This window comes from Orbicella franksi, chromosome 9, assembly GCF_964199315.1.
Source record: "Orbicella franksi chromosome 9, jaOrbFran1.1, whole genome shotgun sequence".
NCBI classification, from domain to species: Eukaryota; Metazoa; Cnidaria; class Anthozoa; order Scleractinia; family Merulinidae; genus Orbicella; species Orbicella franksi.
In genome coordinates, this window is record NC_138153.1 from 18363737 (window position 1) to 18390346 (window position 26610).

General features: G+C 41.7%; 1 protein-coding gene across 2 annotated transcripts in view; it reads left to right on the top strand.

Moving 5' to 3' along the window:
* LOC145497693 (E3 ubiquitin-protein ligase HERC2-like) overlaps positions 1 to 26610 on the top strand; it is a 50794-nt gene that overhangs the window by 11402 nt on the left and 12782 nt on the right. For both annotated transcript variants that reach the window (XM_081477524.1, XM_081477525.1), the window contains exons 5-40: positions 368 to 568; positions 1579 to 1733; positions 2414 to 2559; positions 3822 to 3935; positions 4597 to 4768; positions 5562 to 5835; positions 6330 to 6533; positions 6800 to 7025; positions 7906 to 8310; positions 9024 to 9526; positions 9800 to 9836; positions 9960 to 10051; positions 10673 to 10893; positions 11110 to 11366; positions 11741 to 11964; positions 12369 to 12680; positions 12989 to 13162; positions 13909 to 14045; positions 14749 to 15253; positions 15364 to 15550; positions 15759 to 15944; positions 16435 to 16640; positions 17382 to 17535; positions 18065 to 18285; positions 18768 to 18989; positions 19328 to 19538; positions 19969 to 20189; positions 20459 to 20803; positions 20955 to 21245; positions 22130 to 22241; positions 22432 to 22651; positions 22810 to 23146; positions 23724 to 23921; positions 24371 to 24652; positions 25216 to 25532; positions 26167 to 26598. In XM_081477524.1, the coding sequence (XP_081333650.1) occupies positions 368 to 568; positions 1579 to 1733; positions 2414 to 2559; positions 3822 to 3935; positions 4597 to 4768; positions 5562 to 5835; positions 6330 to 6533; positions 6800 to 7025; positions 7906 to 8310; positions 9024 to 9526; positions 9800 to 9836; positions 9960 to 10051; positions 10673 to 10893; positions 11110 to 11366; positions 11741 to 11964; positions 12369 to 12680; positions 12989 to 13162; positions 13909 to 14045; positions 14749 to 15253; positions 15364 to 15550; positions 15759 to 15944; positions 16435 to 16640; positions 17382 to 17535; positions 18065 to 18285; positions 18768 to 18989; positions 19328 to 19538; positions 19969 to 20189; positions 20459 to 20803; positions 20955 to 21245; positions 22130 to 22241; positions 22432 to 22651; positions 22810 to 23146; positions 23724 to 23921; positions 24371 to 24652; positions 25216 to 25532; positions 26167 to 26598 (8501 nt within the window). The remainder of the gene's footprint in view (positions 1 to 367; positions 569 to 1578; positions 1734 to 2413; positions 2560 to 3821; positions 3936 to 4596; positions 4769 to 5561; positions 5836 to 6329; positions 6534 to 6799; positions 7026 to 7905; positions 8311 to 9023; positions 9527 to 9799; positions 9837 to 9959; positions 10052 to 10672; positions 10894 to 11109; positions 11367 to 11740; positions 11965 to 12368; positions 12681 to 12988; positions 13163 to 13908; positions 14046 to 14748; positions 15254 to 15363; positions 15551 to 15758; positions 15945 to 16434; positions 16641 to 17381; positions 17536 to 18064; positions 18286 to 18767; positions 18990 to 19327; positions 19539 to 19968; positions 20190 to 20458; positions 20804 to 20954; positions 21246 to 22129; positions 22242 to 22431; positions 22652 to 22809; positions 23147 to 23723; positions 23922 to 24370; positions 24653 to 25215; positions 25533 to 26166; positions 26599 to 26610) is intronic.

Sequence of the window (26610 nt, forward strand, 5' to 3'; positions counted from 1 at the left end):
CTGCTAACTGATCTAATCTACATGTACAATGTATCAACCATGCCCATCTATATTCTCCTCCTCCATCCCATGAATCCATCCAGCAGAAAGTTATACGTGTACAAACAGGTACATTGTACATCATGATGTTACTTTTTGAAATCTTGACCTCTTTATACATTGTACAGTTAAACAAGGGAAGCTCCACAGTCAATGCTTGTACATGTAGTTAAATTTATATGTACAAGCTGCTTTAATTTGAAGAACATCAACATCAATTTTAATAATATTTAACACTCTCTGCATATACATACATCTGCATGTCTTGTACTTACAATTAGTACATACATGTTCATGTTTGTTGTAATAGTCTTTTATTGTCTTCTAGACTCCGAGTGTAGCTCTTGTTCAAGAAGTGTTAGGGTGGGGTTGGCTGTCATGGGGGAATGCTGGCCATACTTTGGGTCCCACAACCTTGGGAAGCCTTGTGGAAATTGGCATTGCTCAGATCTGCTGTGCAGAAAAGTGTTTCTTGGCACTGACAAAAACTGGCAAGGTTTACACTTGTCAGTACACATCAGAGGGACAGGTGAGATGTTCATAATATTTTGATGTCACTAAAACCATTAGACAGCTGCAAGGGCTGGTAATTAAAATTAACCAATCAGAGTGTGTTTTGTTACATTGTGCAGTTGTATTGCTTGATCAATATTTATTACAGTACAGTATATGTTTAAGTATCGGGCAAACATTCCAAACCCATTGAAACATGTTCTATTGCAGTGTTGGAAACTAAATTTTGACAGCACTTATTATTTGGGCGAGCTACTTTCAAAATGCACTTGTCCGGTGAAATTTTTACTTGCCAAGAAAGACGCCTCCCTCTCTCCAAAAAAAGTAACCTGCAATGATTCACCAACCGTATGTTCTCTCTGTCTCATGGAGCCCAGCTTGCCATTTTGTGTTGAGCTTTAAAACCTTGTTCTGACCCATTTTACCAGAAGCTCCTTAGGATCGCGGCCTGACCAATTTTGCTGTTAAATTATTCTTGTTTGTATCATCAACTTTTGATAATGCTTGGAAATATTTTCACATTTCCAAATTCAGATATTTCTCTAAAATCGAGATAGAGGCAGGTGAAGACTGAGGTTTTCAATGGAAAATTATATTAAAAGACCTTAAGCCTAAAGATAACTACAACAGAGGTGCTTTACTTTTCAAAACAGTTCCTATGATGAATCTTCATCAGATTCATTCGTCAGCAGGCAAACATCCTTCTTCCTCATCCTCTTATCACTGCAACGAAGCCTTAGTTCATTTTGTCTAAATTAGTTAGGCATCTTGAAAACTAAAATAGCTAAAACGAGGTTAAAAAAGCACTGGTCTAGAGATATTCTTGCCAATATAGAAAAAAAAAAATAGAGTGTTTTCAATATTCAAGCATAAACAATTTTGCAAAAGTAAAACAGGAGAGTGATCAATGATTTAGAACTCACCCAACGCTTTTCATACTTGCATTGGCGAGCGGGGGAGCGCTAATTTCCTACATGAATGTATAGTTTTATTTTTCTGACTTAATAACTAATTTCATCTTTCCAGGGCCCAGTGTTGATTGAATCACTTGCTGGAAAGTGTGAAATAGTCAAGATTGCTACAAACCCAGAATGTAAACACTACATGGCTCTGAGCCGAGAGGGTGAGGTTTACTCCTGGGGATCTGGGGATGGTGGCAAATTGGGACATGGAGATAACAAGTAAGACAGAGCTGTGCTGAAGGAGAAATCTTTGAAAATAATTTTAATTATTTCCCTGAAGTTGTATTTGATTGGACTTCTCTTTCAGCTGCTTTTGATAATAATTATTGTGAGCTTGTTGGTTGTTGTTACAACTGTGGGTTTGAACTGTGAATTACTGATTTTGAAATTAGAAGAGGAAATAAATTTTCAAGTGGTTTATACTGCAAAGCATGTATGAAGAGTTTGTCATATTATTAGTAAACTTTTCCAGGTACACTGTAGAGCAATTCTTACATGGCTGTGTCAAATCCAGGATTTCCAGCCAGTCTGACAATAGCTCTCAGGCCCCACATTTATCTACATTGTACCATTTTGTTCAACAAAAACATTCAGAACATTCACCAAATATACACTGTAAGGACATCATCACATGACTGTACAGTCATGTACATATAGAGTATTTTCACATGATGTCACAGCAGCAACATTGGTGTGCCAAAACAATGAAACAGCTGCCATGTACAGTAGGTGTACCAAATCAATCTTACAGGCCTTATGGGAGTTGAACTCTTTTCTTATGTAAACACTTTCTTTTTTTTTCAATGAATTTGCATGGCTGCTGTCCTAATGAGTGAAAATGTGCAATACTGTGGGTACATTTATTATTACAGACTGTGTTTGATTTTCTGTGCATATAGTTTCTGTGATGAGCCGACCCTGATCAGTGGTCTTGCCGGCAAGCAAGTTATTCAGATTGCTTGTGGAAGCACACACAGTGCGGCAGTAACATCTGAGGGAGAACTCTACACTTGGGGCAGGGGAAGCTACGGCAGACTAGGACATGGTAATTTAAATACTGATTAGTACGGTACTTCATTAACATAAAAAAAGACATTTGCAGCTTCACCTTGATTTAAGTGTGTCATTCAGAAATGGGCAAAGCCATTGGCATTTTTACCCTGAAGGCTCAGTTTATTCCTTTAGGCAATATCTTCAGTGTTGACGAAATTCATCCTGAAGAGCAATTGGATTCTTTCATTTCATTTGATCTGGATAAAGGTGGGATATTTTCAGGAAGACTTTTAACCAATTTGAAAAGAAGGAAGACAATAACTTAATTAAGCTACCTCAAGCTGAACCACTGAATGCATATCCTTTTCTTTAGTATATTGTTTGCAAGTGCATAAATGAATGTATGGAAGGAGGCTGAACATTTTGAGATCTTATTAAACTTTTTGCCTCAAAATGTTAATGTGTGTGATACACACTTAAACCGGCGGGAAGTTGTCATGCAAGTCCTAGGCTTGATAACATTGTTGAAAATCATGGTTTGTACTGCAGCAATACAAAAAGATTGTTACAACTTATTTTGGGTCTATTTCAGAGTCTTAGTCATGTGATTAGATCAAAACAATTTGAGAGCTTATAATTATATCAAGGCTAATTTTGTGTATAAACAATTGAACCAGAATACATTTAATTTATGTATTGTAGCAATCTTCTTTTAGATTGTAATCAACCAAAACTTGGTTTTCAACAATGTTATCATTTTTCTGACTCATCTTCTTTATTTATTTTAGTACTTCTTTATAGTTCAATTTATGCCTGCATCTATCAACTTGGCCACAAACAAAGTGGGGGGTCTCAGAGACCTCACCAAACTTGATGCTCTGTTTTTGGCATTTCATGGTCATTCATCTTGAACTATATTAATGAGTAATTATAATTAATGTTGATAATATTACTGGAAAAGGTAATGGTACTCTTGCTTTCCTCAAACGAAATCTACAAGTGAATTCTCAGGACTAAGATCAAGACATTAGCTCATTTTGGCTTAATTCGACCCCTATTAGAATATGCAGCTGCAACAACATGGGATCCGTACATGTACATTTACATCAAAATAAACATCAGGAAAATAGAAATGGTACAGTGACAAGCTGCATGCTTTGTAGTGAAGAATTACAATCATGCTGCTAGTATAGGAGAAATACGTGATCAGCTGGGATGGAAATCACTTCAAAGCAGGAGGAAAGCAATGAGACTCTCTATGTCATTATGTTTTATTAACTGACTAACTGTAAAAACTTGGCCTGTGTTTTACAGGAAGTAGTGAAGACCACCTTGTGCCCATGTTGGTTAGTGGTTTACGTGGACACCATGTCATTGATGTAGCCTGTGGCAGTGGAGATGCACACAGCTTGGCTGTTGCTGATGATGGTAGGTGCATTGCGCAAGTGAGAACTGCTTTGATTGTGACTGGTGATCATTCCCACTTAACTGTAATTGCCATGGGAGAACAGTTATGTGCTTATGACATCTCTTTTTGGAAATTTATGTCTGAAATCTTTGCAGAAAATGATCTTGTAAAGGTCTCCCTCCGCCCCCTCCCCGCCCATATACATGATATATATTTCATTACCCGCAAAAGTTTTGAAACTTTTTTCTACAATTATTATAATATTTATTGTAGAAAAAATTTGCGTAATTATTATGCAGCCTCTAGTGCATTTATTATTAACCTACATATTCATTATAACATTGTTTAGTTTAGGGGTATCCCTAATATTTATGATGACTTTGACATTTTTGAACTTCTTCATTCTCTCCTTTCAAACCAACATTTGCCAAATCTGTCACTTCCTTAGTGTTTGTTCATACAATTTTTGAACCACACAGATCAATAGCTTTCAAATGGTATATCATACGTGGGTATAGGGGTCTATTAATTACATTAAATTGGAAAAAAGCCCTGGCAATTTACAATGTAGGACTGAAAACATTTAAAATGATCCCAGGACTTGTCACCTCATGTAAGTTACAGAAACCTTTAGTCAGGTTTGAGAACCTCCAGTCATTTAAGCATTTTGTGCATTTTCAGGCACTGTCTGGTCATGGGGTGATGGGGATTATGGCAAGCTTGGTCATGGAGGCAGTGATGGCTGCAGAGCTCCTAGGATTATCGACAAACTACAGAGCCTTGGTGTTGTACGTGTCTTCTGTGGATCACAGTTTTCCGTGGCACTGACAAGAGATGGGCAGCTCTTCACTTGGTAAAGAGCTTTGAATGTTTTATTGTTTAGAACTACTGCCACGTATATTACCGTGATAAACTCTAATTCATTACTGTGCTTAACTCCTTGAGTACAGTGCTGCTCAAAATTAAGCTTAACTTACCACTTCTTGTCTTATTTCTTGCTAGATGCATCTCATTAATCTCTCAGAACACTTCATAATTCTCTTGATACATGCCTCAACTCTTGCGAAAATCACCGAAATGCTTAGCATAGATTATATGACTTATAATTATGTATTACTTACAAAAAGCCTACATGTATATCAAAAGCAATTGCCACTGTGCTATTACTTGTATAGGCCTGTAGGGCTCAAAAAAAGTGCCCTAGGGTCACCCTGGACAAGCAAATTTTCCTGCCGGGCAAGTAACTTTTCATTCTCACTTGCCCGATTGGTAAGGGTCCAGGCGAGTCGTCTGCCAAGCAAATAATAGGAAAAGTAAACTAAGACTTGCCTACGGCAAGCAAAATCTGAGAGCTGCTTGTCCGAAGGGCAAGCTGGAATTCAAGTGTTTTTTCAAGCCCTGATAGGTATCAACAAAACGTTTGATCAAATGTGGGATACTGTATATATCGATTCCTCACTCTAGTGAGTAGTCATGTCAAACAAACATACATGTATCAAACGTTTGTACTGCAATGTTCTTAGCACATAACTTTTGTTGTTGCGAGACGTGATATTCTCAACCACAGGTGAGCGAAAACGTAAAGTGATTTTACTCCTGTTTTAAACCAGAAAAATACTCTACGTGAACATTACTGTATATTTTAGGGGTAAAGGAGATGGTAGTCGTCTTGGTCATGTCGGCGAGGATCATGTGCGCTATCCAAAGGTGATCGAAGCATTCTGCGGTAAGAAGATAGTTGACTTTGCTGTTGGTTCATTTCACTGTCTGGCAGTCACAGAGGATGGAGAGTTGTACAGCTGGGGTCGGAATGAACAGGGACAGCTCGGTGACACCTCTTGCACGGCTAGGGCGGAGCCCACTCTTGTATCTACAATAGGTAGCAAAGAAATCACTGGGGTTGCCTGTGGACCTGCCCAGGTAGGTCATGAGTAGGTAATTAACAAGTAGATCTGTGGTCATTTTACCAAATGAGTGTATCTGCTGTGACTAAAATTTAGGTAAGAGGAACAAAAAAAATAATTTGGCCAATAGGGCAGACAGAGAGATACAAGGAGACAGACACGTACATGTATAAAATAATCACAGGCTTGACCTCAGTATTGCATTTTCGCGTCATTAGCGTGCGCACAAGAGCGTGTGCGCGATCACAACGTAACAGATTTCCCTCAAGCTAAGCATGATAGTAAAATAAATGCTTGTTTTCTCTTAAGCGAGCATGGTGACCTATATTTTTTATTACATAATTTTGGTGTAAAAAAATAAAGAAAAAATTGTTCGGCAGCTTTTATTTTTGAGGAATCACCTTAATGGGTGAAAGGACGGTCATACAATGTAAAGTATATGTACATGAACATAATTTCATGGTAAGACTATATGATAGCTATGTGAATCAATCTTTCGTAATTTCCTAGAGCTTTGCCTGGTCATCAGCTGGTCACTGGAATGTTGGGCTCCGGCTTCCTTTCTGTCTGGATGTATGTAAGAAGACATTTGAACATCTTGACGCACTGCTGCGGCGTGTGAGTGAAGATCTGACAGGAGCTTTAGACTGGCCCCCTCCCCCACAGGAGAAGGAATGCATTGCTGTGGCAACTTTGAATCTGTTGAGACTTCAGGTTGGCGATGGCAACTATGTTATGGTCACGGAAAGAAAAAACATTCAATGTTTATGTGTAACTAATCCCTTTCTCTAAATAAATGCTGTCTCTAATGGTATGGGGTGGGGTGGAGAGTTGAAATATTGGCCAAAATTCTCAGTACCGGGTGTTCATTCTCTGTGTAGAATGGATCCTGTTAAATGAAAAAGAGTACAAATACAAACTTTCAGGCATAGTTTGACTGACTGAATATATGTTCTAATCTCTTTTATTTCCATCGACAGCTCCATGCTGCCATCACCGGAAACGTAGACGCGGAAGGTTTAGGTCTTGGAGTAGGAAGTAAGCTTCTTCAGTCACTCAAACAACAGGTGGTCACATTAGCCAGTAACAAAGGAGTCCTGAAGACTGTGCAATCAGCAGCACAAGGGGCCCTCAGGAATGGCTGGGTTTTGCTTCTGCCTACACCAGAGGAACGAGCAAGGGCTTTAACAGAGCTACTGATTGAAGGTAAGTGACTTGAAATCAACATCACATCAATGCCTTTCATAGTCTGATGTACAAGTACTTTTCTTCTGATTGGAATAAAATCAAAAAGTAACATTTTCTGTCTCACTGACCATGCTAGCAAATTAGTATCGGTTAGCAGATAGTGACGAGGGAAATGAAGAAATTATTTCTTGATGTCACGAGTACACAACAATGTGCAGTGATTCGCTCCTATGATTGAAGGTGATTTGGAAGATTAGCCCACCCGGGATCAAAGTTGTCAGATTTATTTGCACTAGAGTATACACGGTTCGTTGCGTCCGTGGTTACATCGTAGTCAACTGAAATTGAAATAACTGCGAGATAAATTACTATTTACAACATTCTCAGTTGAAGCGACAAACGATTTCGAGACTTACAATTATTTTGTGTTCCTGATTCGTTAGATCCCTTTGATCGCTATCTTGATCCTTACGCTTACGACTGTTGATGACTTGACTTCGAATACCGTTACATGATAAACTGGTCCTTTTAAAACTTAAGTCACATGACCTATTTTTCCGGCTCGCGTAGACGAGGCGATTTCGCAATTACGGACGATAATGAATTCTAATTCTTTGCTACACGCGACTGAACATGCAAATCATGCAGGTATACCCATTTGATGGCTTTGATTGCCTCATACACTGCAGGTGACAAATTAAGCCCCCCCCCCCCACCCCCCCTTGTCTTTTTTTTTTTTTGTATCGAGAAGTTACGTTCCAGATGTTGCCATACATGTAGCTATTTAACAATTTCACATGTGAAATTATAGATAATATCAAGGCTGAAATTTTGCGCCAAAATTAAGGAGTAATTTGTTGCAACTCGCTGTCTTTTTCATTTGGACGATGATCAACAGCTTGTGACAAGCCAGCATCTTCACCAGCTGGTAAGAAGTTTATGTCAGACCTACTAATCAACAGCTTGATGGCAGAAGGGAGTCTGGAGTCAGCCCTGGAGACAGCTATTGACAATGAAATCAAGGAAGGTGCTGGAGAAAACGACAAAGAAAAAACTACGGAAAGCAAGGACATCATTGCTGATGTACCCCTCCTTCACCTTACCCAGCAGCTGCTGAAGACATCATCCACACAAGTGCGAAGTGAATTTCAACAGTTATTTCTCAAGCCACCTACTTTACAATGGCCCTATACCCCTCCACCACGTCCCATGACAGTCGAGTTACTGCTCAAGTTACAGAGGCTTGTTATCGGCAGCTTTTTCCTACATCATGAAAATGAAAAACCTTGGTATTTGATTAAAGGTTAGTTAGGGGTGTCCCAAGCAATGTGGGAGCAATGTTCTGAAGCTTAGTCTTCACTACGGACGAGATAAGCGCACGCGCAAGCATAAGCATAACGATAGTGAGGACGCCCAGAACACAGGACTAACATAAACACGTAGGCATGCGTATACCTCCAACCTCCTCCATACAGTAAAACGAGGTGACCGACTTAAGCTTATGCTTGTGCTTTTGCTTATACTTACATGTACAGCAGGGTACAAGAAAAACCAAACTTTTGTTCTGCTCGTGCTTGTGCTTATACTTGTTTTCCGCGTCCCCACTACCGTTATGCTTATTTTTTGTTTCTTTTCTTTTTCTTTTTCTTTTTTTTTTTTTTTTTTAAGATTTTTAAAAAAATCCTTATTGGCCATGGGAATGTAGTAAAAAGAAAAAAACGAAAACAGAAACAAAGAAAAAGAAAGAGAAGATAATAATTCCCAAAAGGGAAAGCGCGAACGGTACGAGAGTACCCATGCGAGGCGCTTCCCAGAATGATATATAAATAAGCTATTTACAAGGCATATAATATGTCTTGCACTTGTACTTTTCTCGTAGTGAAAACCAGGTTTAATATGAACGCTTTCTTTTTTTTTTCCATAAATTTACATGGCTGCTGGTGGCTGCTGGCCACGGGAGTGAAAAAGCTCTATACTACACTATTTGTAATACTACAAGTATTATTGCTTTCCAAGGTGAAGAAAGAGCCCTGAGTTCCAAGCAACAAGGTGCTGCATTACTGCTGCATAAGTATGCCACTTTGCTTTGTACCCATGCTGGGGAGATCCTCCCAGTAGCCTCATCACTAGCGTCAAATGGTCCTCGCCATTTTGTCGTCTCTTCCCAAATAATCCAGCGAGAACTAACGGGAGTGTTATTGCCTGAATTTCTGACTGCCATGGTCCTGCTCCAGACCTGCATGCCAAGTATTATGGACTCGTCAAGGACAGTTCCTCTTATCAGTGGCCTGCTTGACCTGTTAGACAAGTTTAACAGGCTTGCTCCTGGGGTGCAGAAAGAAGATGAGGAGGATCTGGCCTGGCCTGGTGGTATAGGCAGTCCAACGCCGGCTCGCAGGAGAGCTGATGGTGACATCACGTTCATTAGGCCTGAAGATCTGGAAAATCACAATAAGGATGGTGGACTGTGGGTTGTTATTCATGGTAAAGTGTACGATCTTCAAGATTTCAAGGATCAAGTAAGTAAAACTGCACTAGACTGCTTAGTTATGCATGCGTCTTTTGACAACGCAGTACTACACGCGTTTTACGCGCGCGGTGTAAGTGCAGCAATCCCTTTGACCGGTACTATACATATACAGAGAGTATCGCCACAATGTTTGTCAGCATACATCAATGAAGTGGTTCTGTTCCACTCATTATGTTACCATTGCTGTAATCCTTATTTGTTACTAGTGGCAGTGACTGTCTGCTGTGACAGATTGTTGACTTAGCATGATGTTTTATTTCAGGCTCCTTGTGGAAAGGAACTGCTGCAATCATATGCAGGTGAGCATTCCTAACAGTTAATCTGCATGTGCATCCAATTGTCAACTCTAGTAAATGTAAATGTTATTAACTAGAATAATAGTTTTAATTCGCTCTTTTTAATTATCCATTTTCTTCAACTAGCTTCTGATGCAACTCAAATATTTGAGGAAACCAAACATTCGGTAGAAGCAAGGGAAATGATGCAAGCATTCTTTGTCGGTATTTTCGTGGAGGTGAGTCAAATAAAGGCACATTTAAACGGATCAGTTTTACGTTTTTTCTGTTTTATTTGTTATCCATCTGTGTCTTCCTAAATGATTGTAATATAGCTAAGGAGAATAATCTGCTTGTGTCGCTTTTATGTATCATCATACTTTGTTCACACGTTCGTCACACACATACCGTGATGGCATTCAGTTTCCCGAGAGAATCTTAGAGTTTTTTGTTTTAGCGCGGTTTTCACTTGATGGTTGAACGAAAGTAATTAGAATTTGCTTTAGTGTTTTTTTTATTGCTGCGCTAAGCGAGACGCTTAAGTTTACTGAGTGTTATAGCGGGCTTTGCGAATTAAAAGTGAAACAAAAACCAATCGTGACTGGCTCGTGCACAGACGTTTTTGCGTGTTTCGCGTCCACAACAGGTATTTATTTACCTGGAATTTTGATTGGTTCACTGGATCGCCGCTGTCCTTTCTGATTCAGGCCAGAATGGTTTATTTTGTTTTGGTTTTACAACACACAATTGAAAACTGCTCTAGAGAAGTGATCACGAAACCGACATTACTCAGTCCCAGTACGTCTAAAGTTCATTGTACTTGTAACACAGGCTTACATGCATGTTATGATCTTTTTCAGCCTGATCAAGAACTCGCCCTGGACAGTGCCTTGTCAGTGTCATCTCCATTAATTGACTGCGAGCGTACCCTGGGTCTCTTACTGGGACTGTACGCCTGTCACTTGGCTCACAGCACGCCTGTTACTGCTGAAGAAGAAGAGAACGAGAGATGGCTAGGCTCAGATTTCTTCTCAGGTGGAATGGAAACTTCCGCCGCACCAGTAGGTGGCAATGTTGGAAGGTAAGCTCTACCAGACGGTGAGAAATGTTTCTTCACATTTTGGCACAGACTTGTCGCACATATTATTTGAAAGGGTGGAAAATAATTAAAAACTCGCCATTTGTAATGCTTGTGTTACAATTTAAATGTTTTGATGTCCTCTATTTGTAATTTTATCACTACCTTAATGTTCTTTAACTAGTATTCTGTTATTAAATGTTTTCATTGTTTTTTCAGGAAAGAAAAAGAATCTTCCGAAGACAAGAGTGAACCCTTTACACGTCAGATTTCACACGGTGATCCTGCTAAACCATTCCTGCAGGCCCTTACTGAAAGCAAGCTGGAGGACGAGACAACTTTGAAGTTCCTCGCTGCTGTTGAACGGTTCTGCAAACAAAAGCGGTTTGTTCTGCCGATAGAGTTCCCTGCTGATCATCCTGTAGAGAAGGTGGGAAGAATGCTCATGGCGTGCTTATTGAAACATCAAGAGCTTGGTAAGTTTATGATGCGACTATTACCACAGTCGATGGCTCAAGCAGTGTCCACACTACGCCGAAGAAATTTGAAAACGCGGCTTTATTTCTACGGAGACGTCTTGAAGTGAGAAGTCTTCACCTCATTATCAGAAAGCTCTGTAAAAACGGACCAAACAAACAAACAAACAGAAACAAAAACAAGAAGGAAATTAACAGAGGGACCCAGACCTTCGAATTCAATGTGATGTAAACACAAGATCAGTGCGATACCGGTACACTAATGCTCTGAGCTATCTGAACTAAAAAACCCTTTGAGCAGTGCTAACGTACTGAATATTATCCTTTTGGTTCCGTATCTCTTTTCTAAAATCACTGTGATTTGGTTTTGACAGGAAATGCTGCTTTGAGCATTCTAGAAGGTGAAGTTCGTTCGCCAGCCTCTCCTCGTTCAGCATCAACACAGGATGTAACAACAACAACAACAACAACAACAACAACAACAACAACAACAGCTTCTTCTCACAGCTCTATAACACACGGTCCTCCTGTGACAGTACCCAAACCTGTCAGTGAAGTCCTTAAAGTTGTGTACCAGACCAAGTGTGCACTCGTGAGGGTAAGCTTCTATATGTATATTCCACAGTGCTTATAAACAGTATACCCCTCCCTTGAGGTTCGTTGCTAGAAACTCGATTAAGCTCCTGGTCGATTAAGCTGCTGGTCTTGTAATCTTCAAGCCCTCTACCCTGCCACTATTCGGCCACTCTATGCAAGGCTGCGATCATGTGTGATTCTAAGCCATGTTGTGCTTCTTGCACAATTTCTTGCAAGCTTTGATACAAATGTGAACTAATTTAAACTCAAACTGTGCATTACAGCTAACAGTTGAGTTTCGTCCACTCTTTAAAATTTATTGAGCGTTAAAGGGCTACAATTGGTTTAAATGCTTATCGAGGGTCAGGAGAAGCCTGAATGAAACAAAAAGCCATCTTATAATTAGTAATCATTGTTTCTTTAAAGGCACGACAAGAATCTTCTCGCTCGTATGAGGAAGTCTGCTCCCCAGCTCTGGAAAGATGTCAGTTCCTGTTCACAGACCTTCACCCAGCGATGTCCAGTGAGGAATGCACACTGTCGCGTCTGAGGATACGGAACACGCGTCCTCGATGGGCCAGGATTGTGCAGGGAATGATCAGAGAGAAAAAGAAGACGGAAGGGAAAGAAAAGCCTGCAGTGAGAGAAGAAGATGATGCTGTTCATTGTGATACTGATGTCTCAGAAGAAAAAGCTTTGAAGGAGAAAGAGAATGTGGAGCAAAAGACCAAACAAAAGGTAGCGGTGTTTTGCTGTAAAACAAGCAAATGGCCTTTATACATCGAAACGTAGTTTCCAAACACCTTTTGTGAGCATACATGATCCTGAGTACGTCAGAGTATTTCTTATGCTTCTTGTATTAACTTGGTCTCTGCTGTTTCATCGGCTGTGATTTAACCATGTTTATGAACATTTCACAAAGCCAACTTGGTCTGCTTAGCTCACAGAAATTACAATTTGAAAATTGATATGATCCTCAAGGAAGCACTCAAAGCAATTGGTGTTGGAAAAAAGATGTAAGCTGACGCGTTCTCATTACTTCACAGGTTGATCACATAGCTTTGAATATGTCGCTGACCAATGCACGTAAAGTCAAGTGGCTTCGTGAGCGAATGATTGGTTCATCTGCAGAGACACTGTTAATGAACCACATCAAGGAGTTTATTCTACACGACGAGCCGGTTGATGTCGAGAAACTACGAAAGTGTCTTCACCAGCAGGTTTGATATATTACATCAAACACGAAAGACTGTGTTTGACCACATTTTCAAACACCAGGAACTGAGGAGTGTTGAAAATACGAGGCGTAGCCGAGTATTTTTGAGGCACCTTGTGGTGTTTGGGAATGTGGTCAAACACTGTCTCGAGTGTTTGATCTATTTTTGCAATCGAAGCTAAAACTAAGGAGAAAACGGAAAAATGAAATCTTCCAAAGCTATGCTAATTAAGATCAGTTATCCAAACACCGTCACGGTCATTATTTCTTTTGTTTAAAGTAGTACGTCACGGTTTGCGCATCTTGGAAAGCTTAGCCTAAATTTCTCCATCTTTTCGTTTGTCAGTAATCCGTGTCAATCTCCTTAACCCCCTTGTTCCTTTATGGTTTAATATTATCTCTTTAGTGGTTTTCTGTCTTAGTTAACTACTATTTCCAGGTTTCCTTCAATTTAAAGGTAATTTTGTACGTGGCCAAAATAACTCAAAATACCCGTCAGTGAGCTCTTTAAACTTGGTGAATTATAATTGATGAGTTTGTGAAGTTGAAGTCGGTGACGACCACTTCTTTTAGAGCATTCTAAAGTGATTTCCAAGAAACCACAACTGATAACTGCATTATACATCTACAATGTACGTCTTTTTTACCGCTTAAGGCTCAGCTTCTCCCGAGACTAAATTTGGAGCCCAGATTCAATTGAGGGTCCATAAAAATGTAAACGTGATGTAGGGACTTTTTTTTTAACTGCAGATGGAGAGAGGTCAGCGCAGATTGGAAGGCGCAGAAACGTTGTTGTCTCTTGTGTCCAAGGAATACCTCATCCCATCTGTTCGCTACTCGATCCTGTGTGGTTGGCAAGGTCTATTATCAACTCACTCACAAGCTCAGTAAGTATCAAAATAATTACAGATCAAACCCGATGTTTTCTGTACCAGTGATAGTTCTCGATAAACTGAGCACGCTTTTGCAGACGACAAAGTGATGTTGTGTTCTTGGGAAAAGTTATAACCCCTCGTAGAATTCCTCGGTTTAGATTCAAATCCACGACCTCTTGATTGAGATCTTCCTTACTCATTGAACCAAGTTACGAGGCTTCTTCAGGATGTGATCGTAATGAATTCACATTCGCCGGCAAAATAGGTACTCTATCCCTAAAGAAGGATAAGTAAAAAACTTTGTAAAAGGCATACAGTGAGCTGGAGAAGGAATTTGCTGGCGTCGCTGAAGGGGAGGTGGGTGGGGAAACTTGCTTTTGCCGTCGAGTAGAGTAGACTTGTGAGAATAGCGAGATTTGCATGCAATGGGCGTGTATACAATGTTAGGTTCTGGGAATCATACAGGGGGCCTAAATGACCAATTGGGTGTAAACGTAGATATCAGATTTAAGGGTCTAGAACAAAGCCAGCGTAGATACGCGAGACGATCGTTGAGTACCACTAACGGACGGTCGCCCCGTCCTTAAAAAGGTGCTTTAGCTTTCTCTGCTAGCGCTGGGACAATAAAAATTGACACCTCATGGTTGCGTTCAGAAGGACTTGTTAGAAATGGTAATTTGTTTGTAAGACTAATCGTAACATTCCCGTTCTGTAGCAATGCCGTTCCACACTGCTCAGCCGATGTTGGTCTCATTCCACCGTATGATCGCGTGATCTTAGAAACAGCTTTCCGAAGAGTAAACAGCTGGGCCATCAACACGCTGCGTGAAGCTATCATCTATGCTGATGATACCTTCAAGAAGGCTGAAACAAGACCTAATACCACCCCAGACGATTTCCACGGGGGCTTATCCCTGGGTGCCCTGCCTGTGGCACGTTTTCTCTTGGCAACACTGGGTATCTTGACAGCAGAGCATAACGCTAGTGACATGAGCCTGATATTGAACTCGGGCGCCATCGGTCTGACCCAGACAATCATGCGCTTAGCAGGACCGTGTGAAGCCACTGAGGAAGAGGACTCTTCTTTAGCTGCGATCATTGATGAGCCTAAGGCTGCCAAGAAAGTGCCATCTGCACCCATGACGGGGCCGGACGTGGCCAAGAGAATGAAGATTGGAACCCGAGTGGTGCGAGGTCCTGACTGGAAATGGGGCGACCAGGTACCATACCTAACAATGTCTTACCTACATGTACCTACTGATTTATGTTCAGTATTGTTATCTAAGCTAAGAAAAAATAGCAGTAAAAATATCATCCTTGTTGCCCTCAGGACGGGCCGCCACCCAGTGAGGGCCGTGTTATAGCGGAGCTCGGAGAAGATGGCTGGGTGCGTATTCAGTGGGACACAGGCAGCACCAACTCCTATCGTATGGGCAAGGAAGGGAAGTATGACCTGAAGTTAGCAGGCCCTCCTCCTGTACCAGAAAGCAGTGAAGAAGAGGAAGAAGATATGAAAGGTAGAGGAGCTATTGCAAAGTATATTGTTCTTAACATGTTCTTTATCTTTCTACGCACTTAAAACGGAAAAAGGCTCCATTTCCCCTGATCTATTGCTACAAATACGTGAAGAGAATTAAGCATTATGTGTATTCATTTCTGTCCGATCGGCTTTCTGGAAATTTCCCGTGTTACCTGAATGATTACATCTATATTATCCCTTCCCAGATGATTCCAAGAAAGAGAAAACGGAGATCCAGTCCATTCATCCGACAGCTCTGATTCGCCACTCGTGCGTGTGTTTATTACAAGCTCTAGCAATCGGCTGTGGTCTCCATGCCAACAGCGTGCAAATCGAGAGTGTCAGAACGGTCAGCAGTCTCTTGCATAATCTTTTGGACGCAGGCACAAGTGGTATGTATCCATCAAAACCTGCCGCGGGTAACATCTTTCGTAAAAGTAGCCTCTTCCAAAATGAACGCCTGGTGGAGGCGACCGTAAATGAGACGTCTGAAATTCGACCAGAGCTATAGAAATTAGAGAAGTTAAAGTGTAAAACAGAACGGCTGAATGTTCCGCTTAAAAAATGAGGATAACTTTTGTAAATGAAAAGCAATTTCAGTTTCTGTTTTGTTCGCAATTTGAAACGTTCTTCTCATTAACGAAAAAATGATACAGTTACACACACAGTCTCCAATAGTTAGAGACAACTTTGATGCGGTTTACGTTTCCTATAACGCGGGTTTGTCTATTTCTGGGCCTTAGCGAACTGAGTAAGCTTAATGAAGCTTGACATTTTAGTTAAAGTTAGAATACACATGGGATCTGAATCTTTTCCAGTCAACAGCTAAGAAACCAAGTAGTTTTCGATTATGATTTAGTTTTCTTTCCTCCCTTTCGAAAGGTCATATCGGCGCCATCGTGATGGCCCAGCAGCACAGGGACTGGGCCAAGCTTGGGTTCATCCGGGGTATCGCCGTCTCTCCAGTCATGTGTTGTTCCCTCAGTACCTCCCAGTGGGTTTGTCTGCTCCTTAGGGTGGTGCGGGGATCACTTCCCGATGACGACTCACTACCACCCATTGTGTCTGCTGTGCACCTTCCTCGACAGGTAACGTATTACTCGCAAAAGTAAGCGATAATGAGCTCATTAGATTCCGAAAATTTGCTTCGCTATATCCAGTTTTCTCCGAGAATTTGGTTCCATTTATCCGACATTTTCCGAGAATATTGTTCCTTTCGTGTGATTGTCTCTGAAACTCTGCCTCGTTACGCCCAATGTTCTCCGAAAATTGTTTTTCCTATATCCAATGTTTTCCGAAAATTTGGTTCCTAATATCCGAAGTTCTCCGAAAGTTCTTTGACAATTGATGTTTTTTTTTGGACAATTTTGTTCGTCATATCTGATATTCTTCGAAAATCGGATTCGTCACTAACTTACACCTGATGTTCTGACCTCTGACAATCTGACTCTTTGTATCCGATTTTCTCCAACAGCTTGGCTCGTGTCTGATGTTTTCCGAAAATGTGCTTTATCATATCGGCTGTTTTCCGAAAATGTGCTTCGTTATATCCGATGTTTCCCGAAAATTTCTTTCATTATACCGCCGTTTAAATCTAAGTATGAGCGCGTCCCAAAAACAAAATGATCTAAATGAGTTTCAACCTTTGCGGCATGATTCGTCATCAATTATTTGAATTTTGTCAGATCAGCTACGCGAACTGGTCGACACTTTAAGTTGTGGCCGGGTTAACCTGATGCACGTGTTGTTTTCCTAAGTTTGCTTGGGTTTAATTTGTATGACCGAGCAGCCGCACGCATTATCTCGTCCTTATTCTTTTGTTTTCAAAGATCTTGGCGTTACGCTTGTTGAGAGCTGTTTTACCATCATGGGATGTGACCAAGGAATCTTGCAGGATGTCAGAAGTAGTGGCTAGTCTGTTCGCTTTACTCGGTAGAGTCTTGATGACCTGTCATGGAAGCCTTCCCATTCAACCTCCGTCAGGTATGTCAAAAAATTATTTATGCTTGATCGCATATTGTGCTGTGTTCTACCTTACCAGACAAATGCTACCTCAGAGACTGTTTGTATTGTATTGTATTTCGTTCAGTATTTAAGGCTAGCTATCTTGTTTTATATTAAATCTGCTAGCGTTCTATCAGGGATATATGCCGTCCTCTTGGCTATGATACTCACCATCTATTCTGCTGTATATAGTGAGTAGCCTCGACGTTTGGGGTTATTAACATAGTGGCGGCCACTTTTTGGCGTTTTGTAAGTGTTGTGAACCTGTTTCATTCTTTAAGTTTTGAACAACTAGCAGATTAATGTACTACTGTAAAACAGTTAGATGTTTGCTCTCGATTTCTATGCGTGATAGCTGACTCGGGCTGCGGCCTCCTCAACTATCATAAGATAGAAACCTCGAGCTCATAATCTTATTATTAATTAAATTTGTAGCACAGACCGAAAAATGTTTTAGTCCATGATTTGAAGTTTTCGTTTGGAAACCTTGATTTTCTTCTACTTTCAGGAGAGAAAAGCCGGAAGAGTAAGCGGAAGCCGAGAATCCCAGCCTCAGTATCAGCTACATACAGCAGCACTGTAGCAGAGGAATTACTAGCCCTTCTACGGAAGCTTCATACCTTGGAGGCCTGGAACCCACTTGTTAACGAGTTCATTAGTGCTCAACTGAAGAGTATTGTTACTATGGTAACGACCGTCAAGCCACTTCAAGAAGAACAAGTCACACAGGTTTGTTTTCTCTAGAACTAAATGTGTATTAGTACTTAAAAGTCCTTTGTGCGATGTTGAAGTTGAAAGGGCAGGTTATACTCTCAGTTTCTGTTTAAAAATGCTTTGGAATAATTCGGTTTGAGGTCAAGAGTACTTCGCGTGTTCAGAACCAATGTATTTTTTTCGCGCTTGTTATAGTGCTTGGTTTAACGTTGTTTTGGTGGTTGTCAACACGCTAGTCAACTTGAAGACATACAACTTATAGGCTGTTTCGCAAAATGCCTTTCATTCATAGGGAAACACCGCAAAATTTAAATCCTAATTGAGGATATCTGAAAGCTTATTAAAAAGATACTTTTCGTAGTTTCTTTTTTTCTTTTTCTTTCTTTTTTTTTCTTTTTTTGTTTTTTTGTTTTTGTTTTTGTTTTTTTTTGTTTTTGTTTTTGTTTGTTTTTTTGTTTTTTTAAGTTTATTGTTCTATGTTTATTTCTCTCCTCCAGGAAGCAGATGAATCATCTCAGGAGCCTGTGGACCAGGGCCCAGTGATGGCCGTATTAGCGGTTATCGGTGGCGTGGACAGCAGGCCCAGACTTGGGGGACTGGTGCAGCACAAGGAGTGGGGACTGGGTACAGTGTGTAGAATCGCTCCGAATGGAAAAGTTACTGTACAGTGCGAGGGACAGCAGAAGGCGAAAATATGCTCTATATCACAAGTTAAACCGGTAAAGAACAGTTTTCTTCGAATTTAGGTTGGAAATGAGTTTGATATGCAAGGTAACGAGCTTGCCAGTGGAACACACATTTCCATAGGAAAGGTTATGTACCAGGAATCTTTCTGAAACAGAGGAAAAGGGCAATAGCAAATGACCTATTTCATTCTTGTTTTCTTTTGTTGACGCTTAAAAATTCTTTCGATCGATCGAAAGGTAATTCTCTACATCGCAAGAGAAGAACCTCGGGCTTACTCTCAATACGTAACCTTTTCCAAATTTGCTACAGCGGGCAATTGACCTTTATGAACATCAGGTTGCTTATCAACCAAGTGATTTTCATATTTTAGGTACCTGTCGTCCCATTTTCTGTGGACAACCTTCCCATGTCGGATGCAGCTCTAGGGATCTGGGCCTCACTCGTTAGACTCGCGGGAACTGGAAAGAAGACTGTTGAAGTGGATCAGGAGAACTTCCAGCTACCAGCAGTGCCAGGGGAGGAGGGGGTGGGGACTTCAAGGTGTCCTCCGGTTAGACCACTCCTCTCCCCTAAACAAGGAGGTTTGTGCATAGTATTACTCAGTTAACTTTGTCAAATATTTCTTGTTATTTGTGTTGCTGTTTGTTTTATTTTAGTACCCTGTTACTGTTGTTGTTATTGTTGTTATTGTTTTCTCTCGTCCCTCGCTACAAGCAATATTCTTACGATTTCGGTTGCGTTTTATTTTGATTTTTTTTTTTTTTTTTTTATGATCAATGGTAAGTCAAAACTCTGAAACTTCAATAAAATCTTCGCTAATAGTTTAGCTCTGCGGTCCTTAACAACCAGCCTCGCAACTGTTTTGCTTGGATTTCATATAAACATGCTAACCCCTGACCTCTGCGTTTTGGCTAGTTGTATTGTCACTTTTGCCAAGTGGATTGTTTTGTTATAAAATTTTCACCTAATCACTCTTAAGGAGATAAAAAATTAATGTTGATTTTCATGCAGGTGAAATTGTGGACACATCACAGTTGAGACAACAGCAGATCACTCTTGGACTCTTGAAAGCTGCCCGTGTACTGTGCAGCAGACAAGATAACCTGAGACAGATCCTGAGTCATCAAGCAAGCAGCTCGGATGGCAGCAGTACTTTCTCTTTACAACACCTCATGTGTTCAGCTATTAAACCCTCGCCTATCAAGGCGCTTTTTGACAGAGAAGAGTTAGAGGTACGTATATCGGCATTGAATGTATAATCATAGAAACCGGTCAAAGGAGAAACATGAAATCACGCTATATATGCACGGAAGATACTCAAGTTTCGCATACGCAAGGAAGATACTCAGGTTTCTGTATACTCAAGTTTCTACATGCATGGAAGGTACTCAAGTTTCGCATACGTATAGCGTAAACCATGAGGAGCTTTGAATGAGCTCCTACGGTGGTCTTACATGTACGTAACTATGTTAAATTTTGCGCTCTATTCCTGTGTAACCAGGCCGCTGCTCTCGCCGCTTGCCAGTTCCTTGCCAACGAAGCCAGCCGTCCAGCCGAGCCTCCTACACTGGCCGTACCAGAAAATGATCATGGGCCCGAGCAAGAGAAGCTTCGTCCCCAGTCCACCTCCAAGAAGCCTTCAAAATCTAAACACCTACAGAAAAAGAAGGCACGTACGCGAAGACCCACCCCACCCCCACTGCCAACTCCGCCATTAATTCAACAGCTTGTGGAGATGGGATTCTCACGAAGCCGGGCAGAGTATGCGTTGAAAGAGCTGGCCGAGGAGGAGGAACCTCGGGCTGAGTTAGTCGTGGCGTGGCTTATCGATCATCCTGACATTGAGGTAAGGGTATATTCTCTGTGTGCTCAAACAATGACAATAACGACACCGATCTCCCGCTGAGTCATTAAGCGCATAGTATTTTACAGTCGGGGAATAAGTACGTTTGTGGATGCACGTAGTTTGCAGTTGAACAGAATGTTGTCCTTATTAGGTTCCCGAGGGTGAAGAACGCCAGGTCGTGCCGCCAGAGTTAACATCTAGTGACGACTCCTCGGACGTAGATGATGATGACAGCGATGCGGTGTCCAGTAGCGATTCAGAGAGTAGCTCCAGTGAGGGAGAAGTTATAGCTGTACCCACCGACTTCAAGAGGCGTAGTGACTTTTCAAGTACCGATGATTATGCGAGGTACGTGCGAGATAACGTTCAGGTCGGCATGATGGTGCGGTGCTGCAGGACGTATGAGGAGGTTCATGAAGGAGACATAGGCAGGGTCATCAAGGTGAGAACATCATCTAAATCTATTATGAGGTTTCGTCAGGCTGTAATCATAATTGTAGCACGTGGTCTTTGTAAGCTGCCTGTATAAGTCATGGTAATAGGACTGAGGTGCAGTCCAATTCGGTCGGTTATCATACGAGTGATAACAAAATCGGACGACCGCGCAGCGGGAGTCCGATTTGTTTATCACGAGTATAATTACAGACGGAATTGGACGACACGAAGTCTTATTGCCAATTAATCATAAAAATTACAACTTCCGAGAAAGGAAGAATAGCCAACTTATGAAAGAAAGGGAAAATTTGCATTACAATACCTACAAAGGAGATGTAAACATTCTAAGACCACCGCGCCTCCTACCGGCAATCAGGCGCCAAAAACACAAAAGCGCACGCACGCACGCACGTAACTACAACTTTGAATGTGATTGGTTGATTTAAACTACAACTTTGAATGTGATTGGCTTATTGAACTGTCCGATAACAAACTGTCCGATAACAACTTGGCAAGTGAATTAGTGGAAAATAGGAGTTTTTTATACCAATCACAATCGAGGAAATTGTAATTTTTATGATAATGAATATTATAGCGTCATTCCTCTTCCTGAAGATGCAGAAGTCATACCGAATCGTGTCTTTAAAAACAAGCTGAAGTTACAATATTTACAGAAGAAAAACTACATTTTCATGCGGATCCTCTACCCAGGTCGAACTGGAATTAGAAGTGTTGACTTCCCGAGGTACCCGGAGAAAAACCCTTTAGAGCAAGGCTAGAACCAACAACAAATTGAACTCACGGAATCGAACCTGGGCCAGATTCAAGGGAGGCAAGCACTCTCGCCACTGCGCCATTTCTCCTTCTGATTTGTCTCATTGTTTCTTTCAGCTCGACCGTGACGGCCTTCACGATCTTAATGTGCAAGGTGACTGGCAGAAGAAGAACGGTACTTACTGGGTCAGATATGTGCACGTGGAGTTGTTAGGTCATGACTCTTTTGGTAAGACTATAAAACTGTTATTGACCGTCTGATAACCTATGGGAAAATCGGACTTGTTGTGTTTCATTCGTTGCTATTGATAAGTGGAATCTCGACCTCTCGTACGCTCGATTTTTCGAACCTCCCGAACACTAGAATAGGAAAATTGTACTTGTTTTCCTGACTAATTGTTGCTGTCGGTTGTTTTCAGCCCGGCGTGAGATGATCAAAGTTGGCGATCGTGTGCGTGTCAAACCTTCTGTGACCACGCCCAAATACAAGTGGGGATCCGTGAATCACGGGAGTGTAGGCACAGTCGTGTCCATCAGTCCTAATGGTAAAGATGTCAAGGTTGACTTCCCACAACAAACAAACTGGACAGGGCTGATCTCCGAGATGGAGGTTGTTCCTGCTACTCACCCTCGTACCAGGTCAGATAATTTATCGTTCTGGACTTTGTCGTTTTGGGGGGGGGGGGGGGGGCGGGGGAGGGGGGGCAGTGAAGCAGAGGAATGGTTGGGATTTCCTTTTCTAAAGAGGTGTAGAAGTAGTTCTTTTAAATAATAAGTTCCTTTTTCTTTTTTTACAGGTGCGATGGCTGCCACATGGAGCCCATTGAAGGTCCTCGCTTCAAATGCAAGACGTGTCCTGACTTCAACTACTGCGAGACGTGCTTCAGACTGCGCCGCAGCCACCGCCACTCCTTCCACCGCTTTGAAGAGCCTAGCAGTATCCCCGTCAACGCTGGGAAAGCCGGGCGGAGTAAAAAGAAGATTTTGTCCGGGGGATTAGGGGGACCTGAACACATCGTCAAGGAATGGGACCGAGTGGTAAAGAGCCTGATGGTGTCCTCGCGCGAGGGCCAAGCAGGAAGGCTTATTGACGGCACAGAGTCTTACTGGCAGTCCGCAGGGTCACAGGGAAAGGTGAGGCCCTTGAGAAGCCAGTATCGTTTAACTGAGGGTAGATTTGTCAATATGCAATGTCGTGATTTATCTTACCGGCCCAAATTCGCAATTTGCTAGTCAGAAGTCATGTCTACTGTTCTACTGTTCTGATATCCTGTGGTATTAAGTCACTATTCTGATATGGCTCCGATATCAAGGTCACTTGCCTGGATTTGGGTACGGTAAATACCTAATCTTACCTTTTTGGCGGCAAATGAGGATCATTTGGTCTCGCCATGGGTATTTTAGCTCGACTACGTCTCGCCAAAATACGAAACATGGCGCGACCAAACTCCCTGATATGCAACCGAAGCGTACCAAAAAGCTATGATTAGGTATAAGTACAAAATCATTCAAATTTTAAAAAAGTTCCCGCGATAACGGTCTAAAATTTTTGTTAAGCGAAGGCGAAAAACTCTCGGCCAGGCGTATGAGAGCGCTGGGCAACATTAGTGAAATCTGATAGGGTGAAAGCTATTTGACTTTTTCACTCATTGTACTGGGTTAGTGTAAGTGCATTCATTTCCTTTGCCTTAACTCCTCTGTCCTCTTACAGCACTGGATTCGTATCGAGCTACACCCCGATCTTCTGATTCAGCGGTTGACCATGACAGTTGATCCATCTGACAGTAGTTATATGCCATCAGTGGTGGTCATATCAGCCGGTGACAGCATTCAATCCTTGAAAGAAGTTAAAACTGTGCACATTAGTGCTACTGACTCACTGTGCACGTTGCTGGAAGATGCTCAAGAGGTGTGTGGCTGACTTTTCATGTCATATTTCATGTGACTATCCATAGGGAAAGACTTTCAAGATTGGTCCCCTTCCCCAAAACTCCCTCGCTAAAAGTCTTTCGATATTAATCACCTCTCTAAAAGTCAGCTCATGGACTTTACCTGTTTATTACGCTTCATTTGATTGGACATTCACTGATTGTAGAGTTTGTTTTTTATATAGTTTAGTTATGTCAAGATTTCTCCTTCTGGTGTAAATCTAACAAGATTTAAACGCAAGATTGCTTTAATATCTAGCCCGATCTCCCCCTCAGAACCTAACCCTTCTTACATTAAGTTTTGCAAAAGATGCTTCTATCGATTACATACCTGTAACATATTTCCTAGTGATATCTTATGTCTTCGTTTGTATGTTTTGTCTTTGTTTCTTTTGTCTCTAATCCTAAATGAACCCTTGTGTCATCTCAGGAATACCGCTTCCTGGAAATCGGCATCCGACAGTGTAAGAGTAGTGGCATCGACTGTAAGATCCACGGAATCAGTCTGACAGCTCGCGCAAAAGCAGATGAAGACGACATGGCTGCAAGCTTTTCATTCCTGGCGTTAGACGAGGAGGACGAGGCAGCCAGGCAGAGACGAGCGCTGAGAAGGAAACCGACCTCCACTGAGCCCACCCAGGAAGGGCAAGTCAAGGTGTTCGTGTGGGGTCTGAACGATAAAGATCAGCTTGGAGGGCTGAAGGGATCCAAGGTAATCAAATAATGGATTGAAACGAGACTTTCTAGTTTCATGTCTTAACGTTTGTTTGAAGGTGCGTTTGCTTTATGATTAATAGAGCAGTTCGGGTTTAATCGGTTCCTGCTGTAATGGGAAGGGGAGAGGAGGGGGGCGGGGGGGGGGGGTTAAGAGGTAACACCTTAGAGTGCCATTCGAACCGGGGAATAAATGCGTACTAGTGAACCGACAGGGCAACTTTGCAACATGTTGTCTACAATCCGCAATGCATTAGCATCCCAACCGGGGAAGAGCAGAATAGTAATACTTGTAGTCACTTCACTTAAATTAAATTAAACCTAAGTACTAGCAACAGTGAACTGTGTAGTGCCTTCGCCGTATTTTGAAATTACTCTACGATTTTGTGGATGTAAACTTTGCCACTGTGTAAAAACAGGGAGGTCGAGTAGCCGCGAAACTTCTGTGTACCAGAATACTTGACTTGTCTTTTATTCCTAAGTTTTACGAGTAGGAAAAAAAGGCGTTGCTTACCAGAATACAGTAACGTGAAAAATAAGATATATATTTTTCTTGTTTAGATTAAAGTGCCGATGCTTTCCGATGTGGTGTCAGCTCTCAAAGTTCAGCAAGTCTGTGGCGGTTCAAAGAGTTTATTTGCTGTTACATTAGAAGGAAAGGTGTTCGCGTGCGGAGAATCAACCAACGGGCGCCTGGGCCTAGGTCCTGTGTCGGGTAACGTGCTAGTGCCCCGTTTGATTGAAAGCCTGAGTCAGTTCGTGGTGAAGAAGGTCTCGGTGCATTCTGGGGGTCGCCATGCAATGGCTATCACAATCGAGGGCAAGCTGTTCGCGTGGGGGGAGGGGGAAGATGGAAAACTTGGACATGGAAACAAAATGTAAGTCGTGATGTTGACAACGGTTTTGTGCGATATAAACACTCACCCTACCGCACCTTATCCTACGCTGTTGACAAAAGAAAAAGTAAAACAACAACAACAAAAAAAGGTTAACTTTTATGGAGTAATTTAGATAGTTGTGAACGACCAGAAATTAAAACATTTCGACAAATAGTTGATAATATTCAGATTTCAGTTGGTAAATATATATTTCTTATGTAGCACTGATGATTTAACGGAACGTGACAAATTATGAGGCAATAAGAGTGCAGACAAATGTGTGGTTTTAACATCTTGTTGTTCCTTTTTGATTGGCGGGGAAAAATGACTATGTCTAACCTTGATACCACAAGCCTTCAAATATTGCGTAAACAGAACTTCATAATATCTGATCAGTTTCTGTTATTTTTGAGGATCACTGTTTGTAATAAACAAAACTATTAGTTTCGAACATGACCTTCGTTTCGCGGTTGAACTGTGTCAGGGTGTCTGTCTAGTGTCTTGTTTGTTTGTTTGATTTGTTTTGTTTTTTGTTTTTGTTTTGTTTTTTTGTATATTTGTTTTTAAGATGTTCGGGTATTTTAAAAACCATTGTAACCATTATAGCGACACTCCTATGTTTCCTTCCATGTAGGAACTACGACCGCCCTCAACTGGTTGAAGCCCTGAAAAGCAAGTCTGTACAGGAAATCTCCTGCGGTAGTTCCCACAGTGCAGCCGTCTTGGCCACTGGCGAGCTCTTCACTTGGGGCCTGGGTGAATACGGCCGGCTGGGGCATGGAGACAACCAGACACAACTTAGACCTAAACTGGTTCGAGCCCTGTCAGGTCATCATGCGATAGACGTTGCCTGCGGCAGTCGTGATGCCCAGACTCTCGCACTCACTAACGACGGTTACGTGTGGTCGTGGGGGGATGGAGACTTTGGAAAGCTGGGGCGAGGCGGAAGTGAGGGCTGCAGTGTGCCACATGTCGTGGAGAGACTCAAGGGACAGGGCGTGTGTAAGGTGTTGTGTGGAGCCCAGTTCTCACTCGCTCTTACAAAATCGGGACAAGTGTGGACCTGGTAAGGAGTGCA